Source organism: Perca fluviatilis, chromosome 5, assembly GCF_010015445.1.
Source record: "Perca fluviatilis chromosome 5, GENO_Pfluv_1.0, whole genome shotgun sequence".
Classification (NCBI taxonomy): domain Eukaryota; kingdom Metazoa; phylum Chordata; class Actinopteri; order Perciformes; family Percidae; genus Perca; species Perca fluviatilis.
Window position 1 is genome coordinate 21,474,073 of NC_053116.1, and position 20,648 is coordinate 21,494,720.

General features: G+C 40.1%; 1 protein-coding gene across 1 annotated transcript; it reads right to left on the bottom strand.

Moving 5' to 3' along the window:
* Positions 1-307: 307 nt before the first annotated feature.
* Positions 308-3,036, bottom strand: sp5l (Sp5 transcription factor-like). The gene is made up of 2 exons (XM_039799468.1): positions 2,502-3,036; positions 308-2,117 (listed from the first exon to the last, which is right to left on the bottom strand). The coding sequence occupies exons 1-2, from the start codon at positions 2,553-2,555 to the stop codon at positions 1,080-1,082; spliced, it is 1,092 nt and encodes a 363-aa protein (XP_039655402.1). The 5' UTR covers positions 2,556-3,036; the 3' UTR covers positions 308-1,079.
* Positions 3,037-20,648: the final 17,612 nt, after the last annotated feature.

Consider the following 20,648-nt stretch of genomic DNA (forward strand, 5'->3'; position numbering starts at 1 on the left):
AAGTATTTACTTTGAGGTGTGAAAATCTTTGAACAGCCCACCATGTTGGGGCTTCTTTAGGAGCTTCTTCCTTCACACCAACAGCACAATGAGCAGCATTTGTATTCTGAATGCAATCAAATTATCATTTAAATAAAATGTTACATTTTTAGGACCTCCGGGGCATTGGAAATTCAGACATTAGCTGAATAATAAATAATAAATTTAAAACCATTGACTCTCACTGTCAGTCATAGATATTTACTTCACAATCAGTCGCCAAGATGTAAGAAAATAACATTATTAGAGCAGGGAAATTGTTTCAGCAAGGACAATGTTTATTCAAATTTACATGCGGCCAAAACCCCAATAAAATCGTTGATGATATTTATACATAATTTACAAAGAATTTAAACATTTAAAATGTTTGCTAATCTGGAGGAATGGTGCTTCATATTGCTGGTTAAGACCAGCCGAGATAAATCTGTAGATCAAAGACATACATACAAGATCCCTACATTGAAGCTGACAAATTAGGGTATATTTTCGAATAAAAATCTAATTATAAACAGAAACAGAATCATCGTTCCATTCTAAACCTGTTTTCGAGAGCAGAAATTATATTTTTTTTACAGCAACCTTCAGCTGTACTAAGGCATACATTTATTCAGAACATGATAATATGGACATATTAAGGTAAACCTTGCAGAATTTTGCTCATGTCAGTAACGTCCTTCACGAAATATTTACAAAATGAACATTGACAAAATTTAGATTTTCACATTAGGCTAAATTTAAACAAATCTGAAATTGTTAAAGGCATAAAACTAGTTTTGTTTCTCTTTGTTTTGTCTCACAAGATCAGTGAAAAAGTTTCAAGTTTTCTTTAAAGGTGCCTTGCCTCAAACAGCACACAATTACTTAAAATTGTCTCTATATATATTTATATGGTACTACTTGAAGTCAAAAGTAGGGCTTTGACAACAAAAGATGTCCGGAGAGCTTGATGCTCACCCTCTAGTGCAAACCTATGGCAGTAAGTGTAAGTCACACAGTCTGTTCATTATTGATTATTATTTTTAACTGACGTACCACAGAGATTACTCTCTCTTGATATTAGTGAGCAGAGGGTCCGTGCTCTGTGATGGCTGCCCAGACCGGCTCTTCCTGGTCTGGTGGGTCTTGACATGTTTGGAGAGGTGGTCACTCCTCATGAACCTCTTGCCGCACTGCTGGCATCCAAAGCGCTTCTCTCCAGTGTGTGTGCGGAGGTGCCGCTGTAGCTCGTCTGAACGGGTGAAGCTTTTACCGCAGAAAAGCCAGTTACAGATGAAGGGCCTCTCCCCGGCATGCCAGCGCAGATGTGCCTTGAGGTGAGAGGTCTTCTTGTACACTTTGCCACACTCTGGGATGTGGCAGATGTGCAGTCTCTTCTTTCCGAACTCTAACCCCCCGCCATTGGCCTGGCAGTTGGGGCATTTGCAGCGGCGGCAGCGGCGTGTGGAGCTCAGCAAGCCCTTGGAGGTGCCTTGGAGAAGAGCAGCTATCTGGGGCTGGTGGCCCAAAACCAGCTGTCTGCCTAAGGAGAAGGGATGGTTGGTTGGGGTGGCATTGGTTTGGGGAAGGCTCCACCATTGCTGCCCTTCGTCCACATGGCCTCCAGGCAAGTGATGCCTGGCTGAGGAGTTCTGGAGGAAGCTGGGGAAGTTTTGTCCCACACTGTTGTGCTGAGGGTAATAGGGGCCGGTGGACTGTGGCTGCGAGGACAAAACTTTGACAGGGGAGAGTTCGAAGGAGTAGGAAGAGGGAGGTTCAGCCGGGGGGGTGAGAGGCAACTCATGGTGGTGGTGATGATGGGTGTGATGATGATGGTGACCCAGACCAGGCTGCATGTGTCCGGGGAACTGCACCTTGGGCACCGTGAAGGTCATCTGGTGTGTGCTGAGGGCTGTGCTGGGTGCCATGTCGTTGCTCCAGAGCTGAAACATTCCTGATGTGGAGCTGACGGAGCTTTCGTAGGGGAACTGGGAGCCTTCTGAGCCCATAGTGCCTCCCACCTGCCAGGCCTGGCTACAGGTTGTGGCCAGGAAGGAGAGGGCGCTGGGTGCTCCCTCTGGAGAGGAGCTGGGCGTCCGGTCCTGTGTGGTGATGCACAAACACAAATCATAAGCCACTTTGAAGGAGACTAAAATGTTTAAATCTTTATTAATTTGACTAAATATTTTCTTTTAAATGACACTATCATAAAACATTCAGATATTGGCATTGCACATATGTTATACATTTTAGACATTTAATTGCCTTTGTCCTGATATTTTTAAGTCTTACTAGTCTATTTTCTTGTTATCCCGATTTTTGAAAATAATTTCACCACTATAACAAGTTTGATTATCTTCACACAGATCAAGCACGTGAAGCATATTTATTCATTATGCACAAGTTGCGGAGTGGTGGCTTTTACCACCACGAAAGCAGGTAGTATCCGCATGCAATGGGGTCAAAAAGATGATTATACAACAAACCTGTAAAAAGGTGTGCAAAAAGTTGTCAGTCCTTTGTATCGCCAGCGCAGCCATCTGTCCTCGCGCTCCTTCTCCACGCACCTGCAACACAAACTGCGCCGAGAGACGACGACGCACAAAGTCTCAACTACAGGTCGGAGCGCAGAAGAAAAAGATGCTCACATTCGGGTCTCGGATAACTCAGACAATCTGGCAGAGAAGACCTGGGAATCCCGCGTCATTCAAATGTCACCCAGTCCACGAGGTAAATAGTTTTAGTGTGCTAGCAGTCCAGGTAATTTGGCGTTGAAGCAGCCGAGGATGCCCGTCTGAAGTTAGAGACAGAGAGGCGCACAGTAAATCCTTACGATCATCTCAAAGGCGCCTGAGCTGCATCTTCTCTTTATAGAGAGAAAAGATCCTCTCAACGGGGTCTCCAGTCTGATGCAGGAGAGCGAGTCAATAGAGAGGAGATGTGAGGCAGGAAGGAGGGGGAATTGTTAGGTGAAGGGGTGGGTTACTCATAATTTCACTCAATTTCAACCAAATGCTGACCCCAAGAGCTGACTCCTCCTCCAATTGTTCTGAAAAAAAAAAATAAGGCATGATAAGATGTTTCCTGTAATATCCTCATTTCTATATGAACTTCTTCGGACATCTCATGTCATGTTCCACTTCTTTTTTATTTATTTAAATAAGCCCACACAACTGCATGATTTAAAAAGAAAACATTTCAAAGTGTTTGCATTTAGTTTTTCAGCAACTTTCAATCTCTCTACATTTAGGACCACATTTTGCACAAGAACAAAATGCTTAGTCTGTTAAAAGATATAAGATTAATATAGCCAGCTTAGTCAAAAATATTTTTCACTCTGGGAGTATTTGCATACTGCTTCAATCCCACTGTGGGAATTCAAGTAAAGATAGTAAAAATATGGATTTGACATTTTTAGCAACTATTAGTGATGCAGTTTTGAATGGAAAGGTGGGCAAACTATGATCTCCAGTCAACAAACATTAAGACAAACAACCAGCAATAAAAAGAATAATTAATTCATACTTACCGGAAAGCATAAAAGTACAATATTCCTTGTTGTCATCATACAGCTACCATCACTTAATGACGCTAAAACTTTATGTCAGACAGATTGATGTCAGACCATAACTTTAGTTTTGGTTAATTATTTTTTTAATGAAATTCCTAGTAACAATACATCCACACATGCACTTTTGATTTAGTTAAATTCATAATTTTGCAATGTGAATCTGGAGTAAATGATCATAATTCTGCTTAAGTGATTGAAACTGTGCATTGTGATGAGCATAAAACCCTTTTTTGTACAGCGATGAATAAATACATGCCTTTTGGAGGTAATTTAACTCACTGTTTGATTACTAGTTTTCTCCAGATGACACATAACACACTTTTTGTTTCTTAACGCAGCAGCAGGCAGCCCACCGGCCTGGCAGGCATGAGGCTCACATGCTATGAAGACCGTAACAGTATTTTCCCTCACAAAGCTAATTGATAAAACTCAATCAAAGCCTTAGAGTTCTCACCAGTGGGTGACATGTCAAATAGGCTGCCCTGTGTGACATTCTCACATTTCAGAGTTCAAGTAGAGGCCGCTTCAGATCTGCTCCATTAAATGCAGATTGAGGCTTAATCTCATTCTGTAACTCTGTTCACCATTACAATGTTAAGAGTTTAAATCCAGGCTGGGAACCTGTTTATCATGTAAATTCCTAGTTCCTCTTTATCTTCTGCTCCCTGTTTCACAGACTGTGATCCTTAAATAAACAGAGCTCAAGGAGGAGCCAGCTAAAAATGAGAAATACATTAACTTGAAAATGTATACTTTATAATTCAATTTGAACAGAAATGTAAAGGTTCATGTTTGTAATTGTTGGACTTAAAAAACAAAACAAATGAAAGACAATGATAATCACTAAACTGTACCATTTGGTTCAGGCCTTTGTGAAGTTATTGCTGTGAAAGCAATATATCTTATTATGTCCTTGACAGAGAGACACCTCAGCTCGAAACAAAAGAATTCTTCAGACTCACCATGATGTGCAGACTTCAGCTGCAGCCTGCTAATAAATCATACAGATTGTGTTTATTTAAATGGAGGCAAATCTCAGATCTGAAAATCTGAGTTGGAATTAAAAACATTATAATGACGATAATATTTATCTATAAAAATATTGAAAGGATGTTAGCCTAAATTAATTATCAGATTTAGCAAAAACAAGTTAGGCTAAGAAATATGTATTATTATATGCAGTATATAGATTATAGTTGTTCAAATGTTTCCTAATGCCTCTGGCTTGAAATACAAATAACAAAATAATTTCAGAAAAGAATAAAACACATAAATGTCCATACTGTATTTAAAAACAAGTTGAAGTTGAAATAAATAAAATGCATAGATAATTATGATGCAATTCCACTATGCAAATATAAATACATGTGATGTAACTCCAACAACATTGAGGAAAATAGTCCATTATTCCAAATTAAAGTGAACATTTAGGATGAAAGCAAACAGTAGTAAAGGATAAGAGCGTGGAGGACATGAAAATAGGAGTGTATCTTGGTGGGTTTATGTCTCTGGTTTATTACAGAGCAGAAGTTGTTAATTACCCTGATTCTTATTTCCTGTCCCCTCTCCCCCACGCCACCCCACCCCCACTGTACTGCCTCCCAGATGAGTGGCTTTGAAGTGCAAAGTACTCTCTCCTCACTTTGAACTGTGAAAACAATGCTCATGTGGTGGTGCTTACCTTCCCCATGTTACCTCATTTAAATAGACCTGGATACGGCTTCCACAGTTTTCAAGGGAAAACTCATTTCCAGAGAAAGAGGTCCCTGTGTTCATTAAACAGCTGGTGAGATTGCTGGTAATCAGGCCCGCGCCGTCATATACATTGCAGGCTGCTCTGACTGGGTGGCTACCAGCAAATTCAACTTCCAAACTAACACAGGCTAAACCCCAACAAGGCGATGCAGATGCAGATACTCTCATGTACCTATTTCTACACATAAAACAAATCCAAGAAAAACAGAACACACATTAAAACTCAGCAGGGCTTTTTGTAATAGTTTAATGTTCTGAAATCTCCTGGTCCTGGGAGAGTTTTTAGCCCTTTTGGCCACTGTTAAAAAACAAATGGTGCTGTTTTTGTTGCAGACATAATCTTACTCTTAAACTCAGAACATAGAATATGCAAGTAGCTACTCAAGCTGTTTTTATCATGCCTGGGGGGCAGTTTAAAAGCCTCAGATCACTAAATTGTCCCAGCTGTCTTGACCATCTGCACTCGAAAAGGGCAGCCACAGAGGAGAGCGGCTTTTGTACTGGTGGCCATGTCAAAAAGCCAATTTTACAGCACCGTGCTGACTCAATGGCCCTCGTGTGACAAATGTGGCCTAATGGACGAGACAGACAGCATGTAAAAGCCTGCTGCTTACTGTAGTGCTTCACTCTTTAACCATTCAAATCCAAGACAGGACAATATGGGGCGTAATTACCATGACACTCAGTTTGATTGGGATGAGGAGCAACACCAACAGCTGGACTTTACAGTGCAACAATTGGATACCTCATTCAACAGTCTCTTTCCTGTTTCCTATTGAGTTAGAAATGTGTGCGTGTGTGTGGGCGAGAGAGGGGCAGAGAGATTTATTGAAGAGAGATTGATGTTTAGAATCAGTCATATTGATAAGGTTTACCTCCTCTTATGTGGAGCGTTGGAGAATTTGCAAATCCCATTGATCATGACGCAATGTTGAAACTTTTCACCTCAGTCACAACATGTTATTTCTTCAATAAGAAATGCCCACTTGCACCCACCTTGTTTCATGTCCACCCATTCAGAAGGTTAAGTATATTTCATGTAACTTAAAAAATTACCTCTGCTCCTAATATCTTTCTACATATCATATTATTTGTTTCTAAGAAACCTTATTTTTCTCTAAGAAGGTGATGTTAAAAAAACTGTCTAAATCAAACAGGGATAATGCAATGATGAATGAATTCTGGAGGAATACCTCAATTAAATCATTCAGTTATTTAACATTTAATATGTATATTGATTTTCTTGGAAGAGTACTTTAATCTCCAAAAACACTTTAAACATACATTATTAATTCATTTTCGTTTAAGAGCATAGTGGCTTTTTATTTGCTTAAATGAATTTAATTTAAGTTTGTATCACTCACAGATGTTTTTATTTGCAAACAATAAACTGGTAAATCCTACCACACATAATCAGAATCTAACTAAATTTAAAGCACCAATCCCAGAATTGCAATTTTTGTATCACTATTCATGTTGATATTACAGCAGGATTCTGTGATGATTCCCACCCCTGTACTATGGTTTACATTGCTAGGCGTGTGAGAAGTAGAAAACTACAATAATTCCCTCATCTCTTGTCCATTAGCATGTACGAAAACCCCAAAATCTCCAGTCTTGGGCAGACACAGGCAGACAGCATGCATCTCCACTTGTCAAAGAAAACTTTTATCAATACCAAGAGCACTTGAAGTTTGTTTGCATTTTGTTTTCCAGCACTCTTAACAACTTCAGAAGTCAGATCACAGGAGTATCTGATCAAAGCGCTTCGTGGTTAGTTCTGGAAACACAGGAGTGCTACGCCACGCTTTGATACTCCACATCAATATTTCAATTCAACAATCACTTGACATGCACCCATACTCCCAGAGACGAAAGACGAAAGGGGGGAGAGAGAGAGAAATCCAGGGAAGATGGAAGGGGTTTGGGAAGTACATATAAAATAAATGGATTCAAGATATCGCTGCCTTCTTCAAATGTTATATGAAATGAACTGCGATGCCCTTTCCACTGCTAATCTAGTAATCTAGTAATCTCCTAAAATCTTGAGTATGACAGCCCAAGTTAAGTCAATAAGTTTTATCACGCAAAAGATTTAAATCAACAAAATGTTGTGTAGCCTGGCAACTTTATGTCACAAAAGGAAATCCCAATACTGACATGAACTTTTGCTTAATATACTCAAGATTTACAATAACCTCACATATATATCAGTGCTGAATCTTAAACACTTGTCACGGACTGAAAATCTGAGCAGAGGATGTGTTTCATGTTGAATCAAAGGGAAGTAGTACAGGAAATCTGCAGTGATAAAGATGAATACAGTCCATCTGCCAAATGTCACTTTCATAGTGCTTCATAATCATTTCATCATCTCGACAGGATATGACATGCTTTGAAGGGTTCGGCCTATAAATCATGGCTTTTCATCTGAAAAAGAGACTTGTGGCAAAGTTGCATGAAAAGACGTGTTGTCAATCAATAGATAACACGTGACACAGCTACTAGTAAAACCTTGAACCTACATTGTGTAATTTTTTGAGTAGATTCTTAGCAAAAACTCCACAAATATGTGCACGTTCATGTGTAATTACTTCCATCAACGAATCAAAGTATTCTCGTGGGGGCCCGGATGGCTCGGTTGGTGGAGCGGGCGCCCATGTGTGGGGGGTTGCTCCTCGACGGGCCCGGGTTTGGCTCCGGCCTGCGGCCCTTTGCTGCGTGTCGTTCCCCCCTCTCTCTCCCCTTTCGTGTCTTCAGCTGTCCTGTCAATTAAAGGCCTAAAATGCTAATGTTACATTTAGGTCAATATGCCTATGTGCTGTTGCTTGATGGTCTTAAGTTTCACATATTATGCTTTCAGCATATCTTTTGAGCATACAGTACCTTTGAGGCTCTTCTGGAGAATATTCTAGACACTATTTGTCATTGTTATGGATTGTTGCAATAATAATAATAAACATTTGCATAAAGCAAGCATATTTGTCTGCTCCCATATTGATAAGAGCATTCAAAACTTGAAAGAATATCCCTTTTAAAGTACATTTAGAACAGAAAATAAATTAATTTATTTGCGAGTAATCGGGAGTTAACATTATGGACAATCATGCGATTAATCGTGATTGAATATTTGAATCGATTGACAGTCCTAGTTTATACATTTTTCAGCAACAATTCAATCTTCATATGGATAATATATGCTTGTATAGTTGTTTTTATTTATGTATATGAATATATGTATTCATTTTAACTGTACATATAGTAATAGCTATTTGTCTTCTTATCTTTGTTTAACTTTGTTGTCTGTTAAGTTGTAAGTCTTGATATGCATCTTGACAGATGGAGTCAAATTCCTTATACGCATTAATGCACTTGGCCAATAATTTTGATTCTGATTGCTGTTTAATAAAAGACACTGACTGTGTATCTGTCAGGTGTCTGACATCCTTTGTGCATTTCCTTTTGGTGCCTAAAGTATCCACTCTTGCACCCTCTGAGCATGATACGTTTATGTTAATACATATCCCCAACACAACATTTAAAATTAATGATAACTAATTTACCAGGAGAAAATGAATTGTTTATTAATAGGGTTTGCTGTGTAAATTCCATAAAAAGATGAATTCCCTACAATTGCCTGTCTGTACAATGCCACATAAAATGAATAATAAAAAAGCAAATGCGGAGACAAAAGGAAAAAAAGAAACAATGGGATTATCAATCATGAAGCGTCTCCAAACGCATTTAGACAAAGATGCACAGACGTAAATAATTAGCTGTAACACTTGACAATACCGTTTACAGTCATCAAATCAATGTGGGTATTGTAGCATGCAGGGACCCCTGCCAATTGATCTTATAGCTTTGTTCAGTGGCTGTGGGAGATGTGAGCACCTGTCATAAGTGATATTGCCGTCTGATCTAAACTACTGTACTCAGATGGGACTCACTCCAGAAGGAAATAGGAATACAAAGAATGGATTCTCACTAAAGTTCTGTATCATGATCATGTTTAAACCTGTTTAACCTCACAGGAGAAAATGACTGTGTAGAATATTATTGTTGTGTGTGCAGGCCTAGAGTAGCATTAAAGGTCCCATGGCATGAAAATTTCACTTTATGAGGTTTTTTAACATTAATATGTGTTCCCCCAGCCTGCCTATGGTCCCCAAGTGGCTAGAAATGGTGATAGATGAGAAAATGAAAGCTCAGATGGGCTGATTTGGAATCTTGCTCCTTATGACCTCATAAGGAGCAAGGTTACCTCCCCTTTCTCTGCTTTGCCTGCCCAGAGACATCATGGCTTTCAAACGAGCAAAGTGGCAGTTGGTCAAGGCCACACCCCCACCCTCCACCTTGCCCCACCCTCTCTCCTCCTCAATAGCTACAGACACAAAAATAGCACCTACTAAGGAAAGCTCATTGTGGGACTGGCTCTAGTGGCTATAATGCTGCACCAAGGCTGAATTTCTGGAAAGAGACTTCAGATACAGTATTAGGGGACCACTAAGGTCTATATAGAAGCATCCAAAGAGCACCTTGTCATGGGACCTTTAAGAAAAGACGGCAAAACTGAAAAGTCATGGATCCAATTTCATAAATATTACACAGAAAGCCCCAACATGCAATCTGGGAAGGGGGACTCATGTCTGTATGGTAACCAAATCTTATGGCAAGACTCCAGCTGAAATCAGAAATGCAAAGCAGGAGCAGAGATACAAGGCCTACATGTGCAGAGGAGTGCCGCACAGGCAGAGCAGTAGATTTATTTGTAAACGTACGCCTGTGATGCCACTATCTGTTAAGCCCCTCAGTCAGCTCAGCCTGCGTAATGTGAGGGGAAGTGTCACCCTGTCACCACCATGCCAGGGATCAGCCTGCTGTTTGTGTGTACTGCGAACCAAGCCAAGCTTTGAGGAGGAGGGGAGAAAATGACACAGAGGCTCTTTCATCTAATCCTTGTGGTGTAATTTGCACCTCAGTAAGTTTAATTGATGACTACTGATCAAATGCTTGCCTTTGAAAATAAAATCTTTGGGACTGTTGTTTTCCCCTTCAACCTGCAAAAAGAATTCTTAATGCACCTGATGAGAGGTTTCTAACTGATGGATCAGTTTTTGAGAGTTTGAACTTTGGTATACAGTTTATTGAGCAACTACAACTCCTGCCAATATTATTTCTTTTTATTCAATACATTAACTTTAGAACTGTACAAACTTCATTAAGCAAACTTCCATCGGGTAGACTTTTCTTTCTTCGGCACGAAGTAGCAGCATTATGCACCTGGGTTCTGTGTGTATTGCGTCCTCCAGAGATCCAACCTGAGCATCAATGTCATTCAGACAAACGGATAGTGACAGGCCAAGCTTATCAGTGTCAACGTCAGGCTGCTCTCCGGGACTTTGATTCCGCACTTTTCCCACAGCTGAACAGAAGGCTGTGCTTTGCAAAACAAACCAACAAACAGGGAACCTGAAGAGTGTGATGAAAGAGTAAACAACATGGCCCGGTAACATGCCCCACAACCATGACACTTCCTAAGTAGGTTACCATGAAGGGTAACCCAATTTAACATGTGTGTCTGATTGTAGTCAGAACATGCTGAGCACTTCAGGAAGTTCACACCGTCCCGTTGTAGCGAGGGTGATGAAGATTGATCCGTCTCAGGACCTTGGCCGTGAAAAATCAAATGGGCCCACCACTAATGCCCTTGCACGTGTACAAAGCAGTTCATTATCAAGAAAAATTATAGGGAGTCAATCTATTGATGTTGCCTAACTAATTGTAAAGCAGGGGATTCAAAAGCAGATGTTGCATTTCAAAGCAGTTGTGAGCAAGGAGACAGGTTATGATTTATGCTAAAATGTGTGGCTTCAAAGCGTCGAACGCGGCTTCTAAACAAATTGAACAAGTCAAGCGCTATTCACCCAGGACCAGGAGGGAGCCCAGCGCATGTAGATCAGAGGCGCACGGCTGCCGCTTGTAATATCACTCAGTGGAGGAGGGGTCCCACTGGGGGAAAGCAGCGCAGAGAGGCTAACACTGAGCACTGCTCACACAGAAAGGAATTATGTACGAATGCAGCTGCAACACCTGTGCAGAAACTACACCTCCCCTCCCTCCACTACCCTCCTGGAGCATCATCCACACAGGGGGAGGGGAGAGGGGTGGGCAGCACCTTGAGACTTGACATCCTTTCTGTGGATGGCACTATTATTTGGGAGGAGATCGAAGAGTTGGTAGAAGATGCGATGCCTATGTCAACATACTGATGCAATTTTAGTAAACAAGGATAAAACCGGGTTACTTGTTGGGAAGATTGGTGGATGGGGGGGAGGCATTAAAATGTGTTTATCACTGTTGTCTTCTAAATGAGGCAGGCTGTGTGAAATGTCTTTGGTAAACCAGACGATAACTGACTGGACTCATCTCTGATCTTTTAGTAACATCATAGGCCACACTTACAGATTTGGAAAAGTAGAAATAAGAGAATTCAATAAGTAGGAATGATGGATTATAATCATCATTTAAGATTTGGCAAATTGTTTCCTTGTGTAAAATATACATTTACTTAAAGATACCCACTGGAGAATTGCAAAAGGTGTAAATGATTGGTGTATCATCCTGAATTTTACATTGCGGGAAGTGTAGAAGTGTTCCTCTTGTTGACGTTGCCATACATGTGAAAAGACAGACTGCACGGACTTCTCTCATAAGTCATTTTTCCGTCTGTTTTCTTCTATTTGATGCAGCCTAAATTGGGACGGAGAAACGAATTGCTAAATTTTTAATTAACTTCACAACATCTGCACTTGTGCTTTGAGAGAGCAGCGAGATTTCCTTTTAACCTATTCCAGCACATTTGCACACCAAGGTAAATCTTGATGCTGGCACTCTTACAGAAAGGAGGAAAAAAAAATCAAAAATGGAAATGAACTCTCACTTGTGTGTGCAGATCAAAGAGGCGGAATTATTCAACTTTTTTACCATTGCTTGATCTTCAAAAAAGAAGAAAAAAGTAGGGGAAATCTAGATGGATGAATCAGTTTAAGTAGAAGGTTCGTCAGTTGTTTTATGAGCTTTCGTTTTCTCATCTGGTGTATTTACTTGTACTTCATGACTTTAATGTCTGAGTCCAGGGCTGTTTCACTGCGCAGGTATAACAGGCATGTTTTGCGTGGACTACACGCCAAAGTGTACTTTAAAAAAAATTGGATTCCTCCTCCTCCTTCCTCTTTATTTTTAAGTATTTCAGTTCTCCTGCCACTCTGAAAAAAAAGATTAAAATATAAATTTTGTAGAGGAATGCAACTATAAGTGCTATGAATGCATTAAACATTAACATTAACTTTATTGAATCATTATTTTGACTAGGTACTCACGTATTGATGATCAATTAAACCAAAGGACCAGTCACACTATTCACTTTTAATACACTAGCACTAAATGCACAATACTAGATCGCTCTATTTCTGTACAGCAGTCCCTTTATGCCTACACCCTTGTACGCTCACACAGCTCATAATCTCTGCTGACAAAGACCAAAATATTGTGGTTATTTTAATGCTGAAATAAGTGAATTATTTTTATTTTGTTGCCTCCACTGTTACTGTTAATATTGCAGCAGTAAAATGTACTTAATATGCTCGTGAAGAATAGTTTTTGCACAATGTCACTTGCTGTAAAATAAAGTGCCATGTAACTCAAGGAGAATGTTATTTCCTTACTTTGCACATGTGTCCTTTGAATGTGAATTTAATCAATTACAACAGATTCAGGAGGTTTTATCCACTCCCCTCACCATTATTGTTTGACCCAAATTATAACTACACTCACACACACCACACATGATGAGGTAGCATACAGTTCATTGCCTCCCCACTAGAGAGGGCTGTAGAGGAGGCAACACAAGTAACTAACTGAAAGATACTTAAGACTTTCTGTTACAGGACAACACAGGATCACGTCTCTGCAGAGGGCCAATATTTACAATTTCAAACATTATCACTATATCTTTTGAGCTGCTGTAGCACAGGAATTTCCCCAGTGTGGGATTAATAAAGTCTATCTTATCTTAGATTTAAAGGAAGGAGGGGATTGATTTAGTATTTCCTTAAAGTCAGCTTAAACCTGACTTCTGCTAGTTTGGATACCCTCCCCTCTGCTGTTACACTGTTTCTTCCTGTCAGGTCAGGAGTATATGAAATCGGAGGCAGGTATTGAGTCCAGCGCCCCCACCCCCACCCCCACCCCCAGCATCTGCACGGGCAGCCCTGACTGATGTGGGTGATATCACACACACCAAGCTCCTTTAACAAATCTCCCTTTGATACAGCACACACAATGGTGTCTCTATAGGAAACCCCCTGCCTCTGTGTGTGTGTGTGTGGGGCAGAAAAAGAAAATGGCAGAGCAAAAAAAAAAAAGACAAAAGTGTTTTTTAGAGGAAAGAACTGTGGTGCATTTGCTTTACCGTATCTCTCCACAAGAGGACACTGCTCCCATACACATGTATTGGTCGATAAATAGACCAGTTGCACATGTTGCCGGATCTATATTTAGTCTAAATAATACATTTATAATACACTTTATGAATGAATTAAATCAACGCAATAATTCTGCAGATATGTTGAGAAAAATAAACCAAGGAAATGTAAAAGCTAATTCATTATCATGGTGTTGTGTTTACATAAAAAGAGTCATATGGAACTGAACTCTAGTGACGATTTGCTTGACAAAATAAACATGTAGATTCTAGTTTTTTTTTACCTGTAGACCAGTAGCTGAAGACTCTGTGTCATGTACTTGTGACTCAAACTGGTGTTACTGTATACAGATATATGTATGTATCTGTATACAGTGCCTGACAGCATGCTTTCAACCAAATGTAAAAAAAGTTTTTGTAAAAAAAATACAACAAAGTCAAACAAAGATTTTGTGGCCTGTTGTTGGAACTTGAAGATGGCCAGTAAGTTGACAGGTTTGTGTCAACAAAAACATACAATCTCCTTTGTTTGCTCAACAATTAATGAGCTGGATCTGCATGCCATCGTACGGCATCTTCACACCTGAACACTTTATGTATTTGACATCCAGCTGTTTTACAGTAGTTCTTTCTTCATTTAATGTTTTTTGTTTGCCCTTGTGATTTTTCGAGCCTGTTGTATGTCTCTCATAATGCATGTGTGTGTAATAATAATACACTTGACTTGGCTTTGCATCATAGCAGAAACGAAAATCATTTAATCATTTATTATTTTGCTAATTTGTACTTTGATTCTAAGAGATTCAAACTCTTTCTGTGTGTAATGTGTGTGTAACTGTACCAACAGAGTGAACATTTAATTTCCCCTTGTGGGATGAATAAAGGCATGTCTTCTTCTTCTTCTTCTTCTTCTTCTTCTTCTTCTTCCTCTTCCTCTTCCTCTTCTTCTTCTTCTTCTTCTTCTTCTTCTTCTTCTTCTTCTTCTTCTTCTCTTGATCAGTCCACAGGCCTTGTCAGTATAACGTACTTAACTATACCTTGCATTGCATAGATCAGGTTCCTCCACATCACTGATAACTATTCTGACCATGTGGTCTAATAGGCTAGGAACTTCCCTGAAATACCCAGAAAATGTGTAGTACTTTTATGCATCTATCAGTGTTTGAAAAGCTCCCTTTTTGAGCTATTGACATGTTCACAAAAAAAATCCGGAGAGCCTCAACACAGCCAGTGAGTTAGGGTTGTGGGGAGGGTGGGTAAGAACCCCCAGGCTCTTGTCTTTGTCTGCCTGTTGAGTGGGGCCATCAGATAACAGCTGGGACAATGGTGCTCCATTCTGAGGGCTCTCTTAAATGAGCAGGAAGCGGCGGTGAGCGCCGAGTGCAGGCTTCTGGTGGACTCCCTGGAGTCCGCTCAGCCCTGACGGAGCACGCTACTGCTGAATGGCTGGAGAGCATGAGAGGAAATGAGAAGCTAGTGGCCACCCAGTCAGTGGCACGGGTGCCCTTTGAAGCTGAATATGTATGGATGGAAGCAAGGGAAAAGTGATGGAGATTCATTTTGACATAATTTTGTCATCAATCATGACATTTGGCCCATTTTCTTTCCAGTTGTATGATGCATGCAACACTCACGATGGCCTTATATGTTGGGATCATTTCTCAGCTACATAACAAGACACATCAAATAATGCATCCATCTTTCAACTTTTTTTTTCTGGTCACACTATTTGTGCTACTTGGGCTTGTACTGTTTTTAGGACAATACAAAACCCCTCTTTCTTGTTTCTCTCTTGGCACAGTATGGCAGGAAGGTGGTCTGGAAGTGACCGCCAGTACAGTTCTGAGTCCACGTCTCCTTGCCCTCCACCCTGCTGCTTTCAGCCTGGTACGTGCTGTAGTGGGTGTCTGGTGATGCAGCAGTCCTGCGAACCACGTCTGGAACTGACGTCAGGAAAATCCAGAGTTGGCACTGAACCATATTTCTCTTATGCACATGTGTAGGCGCATGGGTAAAATGCTTTTGTTGGTAACAATTTACAATAAGATACACAAAAATGTAGGTAGTTACTGAGGAACGAATGAGAAACGAATGGTTAGTTAATGATTAGTTACTGATTGACTGTGATTCAAGCACTAATGATTAGATACTGATAAACAGACTAGTAGCTGCTGTTAAATTAATGAGTAACGAATGGTTAGCTAATGATTAGTTACTGATCGACATTACTAGTTAACATTAGCTAACCATTTGTTACTCATTAATTTAACAGTAGCCACCTGTCTGTTTACCAGTAACTAATCATTAGTGCTTGAATCACAGTCAATCAGTAACTAATCATTAACTAACCATTCGTTACTCATTCATTCCTCAGTAACTACCTACATTTTTGTGTACCTTATTGTAAAGTGTCACCCTATTATTTAGTACTTAACTTGAGTTAAGCTAAATATCTTCCATAAAAGAACATGAAAAGGGCTGGCTCCCATTCAGTGAGGAAATACTACACAGGGTGTGTGCCAGTCCTAAACTGGGGTTTTTCCAACGTAACCTGTAACCCACAAAATTCTGTAAGGTAGATTGATATTTTCCTTGGCTGAAACAGGGATCTCCATGCATCTTCCCAGCAGCATGCAGCTGAATCAAAGTCAAAATGAACAAAGACAAAAGGAAAAAATATATATAGTCAATCTAAAACGTGTGTACAATTCTCATGGGATAATTGGTTAAACAGAATTCCAAATCTATTGGATAGTGGACCTGATAATGCCAACTCCCACCTTTGGATCATCCAATTATCCGATGAAACCTGTTCTAGGTTTGCCTTTTGTCTTTGTCTATTTGACTCTGATGAAGACACAGTAGTATTAAAACTGCAAATCAATCAGTGTGCTCCAGTCCCTTCTTTTCTCTTAGAACAGGATCTTCAACAGGGGGTCCGGGACGCTTAGGGGGTCCTCTGAGTCAATGCAGGGGGGTCTCCAAATTATTGTTAATTTTTGAAAGTGTTTTCAAAAATTCAAAAGTCTTAACATAAATCCACATCCCCACTGATGATAGGCTTACTGGCCTTAAGGTAAGGTAGTTACTAAGATAGCCTTCCACAGATACAGTATATGCTTAGGATGCACTGTGCCACATTTATGTTTTAAAATTAAAACATGATTTATGAAATCATGCCAACAATTATAAGGCTATTTTAAAAGCTTAGTTTTGTATGCAAAAAAGGTATGTATAAAGGCTTTAGGCTGCCCCACACGTAATTGTAAGCCCAGTTTAATATGCAACTTTATTTTATACAATCTCTAGTAGGGGGTCCTTGCTCCATCTCTCTTTCAGTTAAGGGGTCTTTGGCTTTAACAACTTTGAAGACCACTGCCTTAGAAGATATGCCTCCTTAGCCTTTGTAGTAACACTGTGTTGTTGGTGTTACTGCTGTAGGTAGTAAGCTAGTTAGCTGAGCATGCTAACATTTGGAGCTTACATTTGAGCACATACAAACCCTTTAATATGCAGGCACCGAACTTGAGGATCACCGTGTTAATGCACACAAATTAAAACTACTAAAAGTTGTCGAGTCAACATTTTTGGGCAATGAGTACAATGTACCTGCCCTGAACTCTGTGTGAGGTGAACCTGGCTGCACCGGTGATTCTCAAGCATCCACTTCATCAGAGTCTCATGCACAAGACAAAATCCCACCCCCCCCCCCACCCCTCACACAGTCTGAATATTTGCTTCTGTGTGCATCTTTTCAGAAAACATGCATCTTTTAGTACTACACAGAAATCTACTTACATGTATCAACACTGCTTTCAGATGTAGATCTTTCTTCTATTTTCTAGCGCACTATTTTATGTGTACTACATCTGGGACTAATTATTCTTCACCAGTTCTGAAGAAGTGCTTTACAGCTGAAAGTGAATCTAGTGTTGACAGAAGTGTAAAGGTGGAGCAGACAATGCAGCAGCGGCTCTTACAATGTGGTTCAAGGCTATGTCACGTTGTGTACTTTAGCTGCACAATGCTTTGGCATGGGCTAGGAAGTGACACATCCCATAACCCAGGCCCTCTGTGCTCCTACATGGTTTAGTAAATCAAATTGTTATTCTGGAAGTGATAAAAAAATTTGGCCCAAAACTGCCGACTGCATGATGGCAGGTTTTATACAAATAATAACACCCTTTGCCTCATCTCTACCTTAAAGGAAAAGAGCAAGAGGCGCAACTGTGAATGTCAGAAAGAAATACCACAGATGAGAAACTAAACAATTGAGTTTTTTTTAATGTGTGGCACCATATCCTGACAGGACAAAAAGGACAGTGACTATCAGCAAGGAAAGGAAGGTCAGATGGAAATCCAGGTCTCACCTTTTGTTCTCTTCAGATGATAGACAGGCTGCTTCAGCAAGACTTTGACCTTTTAATTGTTTGTTGGTATATATTTGGTCGCCAGGATGGAAGAACAGACATGATCATGCTCTGTAAAGTGCACTTTCTTCCCCAGCAGCACACCAAACAGTTAGTGTTCATATCCCACCCTACGCTTAATCACGTTAATGATCATGTGCTTATCCCCGATTAAAATACATGACGTCTTTAAGTCATCATCTTTGTTGTTACCTTAATGAGAACATAAAACCTAATTGTTGAGGATGCTTTGTGAGAGCACACTCGGAAACAGTTCCTTGGGGAGCCCGTGGATATAGGCGGGTGCTGCCTTACCCGCCCAGGAGATGCATGACCCAGATGTTTGATGACATGACTAGTGTAGGTGTGGTAGAGGTCAGGAGACGTTTATCAAGAGTGAACAGGAAATCAGCAACTCACATTTAAACCTATTGGACTCACGCAAAGTTTTATTTTAAAAGAGAAGGTATGAAAGAAACACTTTGAAAGCTTTACGCTTTACAAGCAAGATGTATAAGAATTATAAATTTCAACAAGAGAGGGAAAATCTCCACAGATCTTTAACAAATTAGCAATTAGATTTTAGTGTGATGCCCTGGGAAATCAAGACATGGGTAATTACAGGTACAGTCAAGAACAGAAGATTTAGCAGAGAAAAAAAAGTGTTTGATATTGGTTAAACAATGCAATATTTGTTTGATTATTGTATTGCTGTGGTATCTGAGGGCCTAAATAATAGAGCCTGACAAGCTGCCATAAACTATACACTTATCAACGCACATCAAAGGGCCATTTGACAAATTCCTGGGTTGTTCTCTGCTCTTAACCCCCTACAGAAACTTTGTATGGCGTGAGTGACAAATTACAACAAATTCATGAGCTGACAGGAAGAATTATTCAGAGAGACATGATTCATGAAGTCAAACAATGTAAATACAGAACGAGGAGAGGCACTAATGGATGAAGAGGAGCAGTGAACGGAAAGGGATGGGAGAGGTAAGGAGACAGGGACACAAGGAGAGGTTTGGCAGCCAGCAGTCAACTTCATAACAAAAAGTAATTAACAAAGTAACATGCCATGGGGGGTCGGGGCAAGCAACCCAAAAAGCAGATAAAGAACAATAGCAGGAACTATAGGCCACAAAATGACTGGAGCCTCTCCCTGGGCGATAATAATAGAAAGACCCTCTAAAATCAGGACACACACTCAGTATGGAGGAGACAGGGTGGATGAAATATTTTTTATAATGTGATTAATGCTAATGCAACAAGCAGAGTGGGATCATGCCAGACATAACTACAAGCCTCAAAACACTTCATAAGTGTTTTTTTTATGAGCCAAGAATAGCAACCTAAAATGGAAACAAGACATACTACAGAGTATCAGAACATTATTAATAGTCATGCAATTTCAGACTTGAATGTGACTTCACATTTAAAATATGCATGTTTGTCGGACAAAAATGGTCGTATCACTCGACACATTTTGTGTCCACAAAAAGGTGTTGATATGTTTGCTGTTGCTTTTAAGCTAATTGAATACACATTTGATTGTAAAAGTGGCACAACTGCATACTTTGTGGCTCGGTGTGCCACTCAGGTATTCCCATTTTCATTGTTTAAATTTATAAAGAGCTGTCTGTGTTTTGATGGAGCAGAAGGGTTTCGTCTAGTTTGGGGTTAACACTCCATATCCTTTTCCATTCAACGCATTGTTCCTTTTACCACTGATTAATATCTTGTTTAAACAGCCCGCAGACACACCACGCCGTCTGTATGTTCATAAATCCTCTGGAGCTGATCAACACAATGGCCCACATTCCTGGCATTTAAAGGAAGTCCCTTATATCACTGCATCTCCTCTCCACCAGAGACACAGACATTCTAGGAATATGACACTGGAACAAAAACAACTCTCGACATGCACGTCTGTTTATTTCATTTAGCTTAAAACATTAGTGAGACAGGGACACATCACACTTTGGGGGGTGTCCATCCAGTGCTTTACCTTTGTAATGCATCGCTGAACCTCTCACCTACACCCTGTTTGACTTGAGTTACATCTTTAGCAATGTTTTCTCTTTCATGGAATAACAACAGCATGGGCAAAATGTCCTGAAATGGAGACATTTATCAGGGTTAAATCATTTGACCTGACTCCAGCATTGTCGCTGTATGTGGGATTACCAAACACCCCCTGCTAATTACGGCTTTCTCTGGGCTGATGAGGTGACACACTGTATGAAAATAAAAATGATTTCATATCCATTAGATTAAAACTGCACTAATGAAGATTTTTACATTAGTCAGAGGTCTCCCGCAGTGATTAACTCACAGTTATCATCCAAACTCTGCAGCTCTGCACAGTTTTTTTACTCCCTTTTAGCTTGTTGTCTTATTTGATGCAAATGTA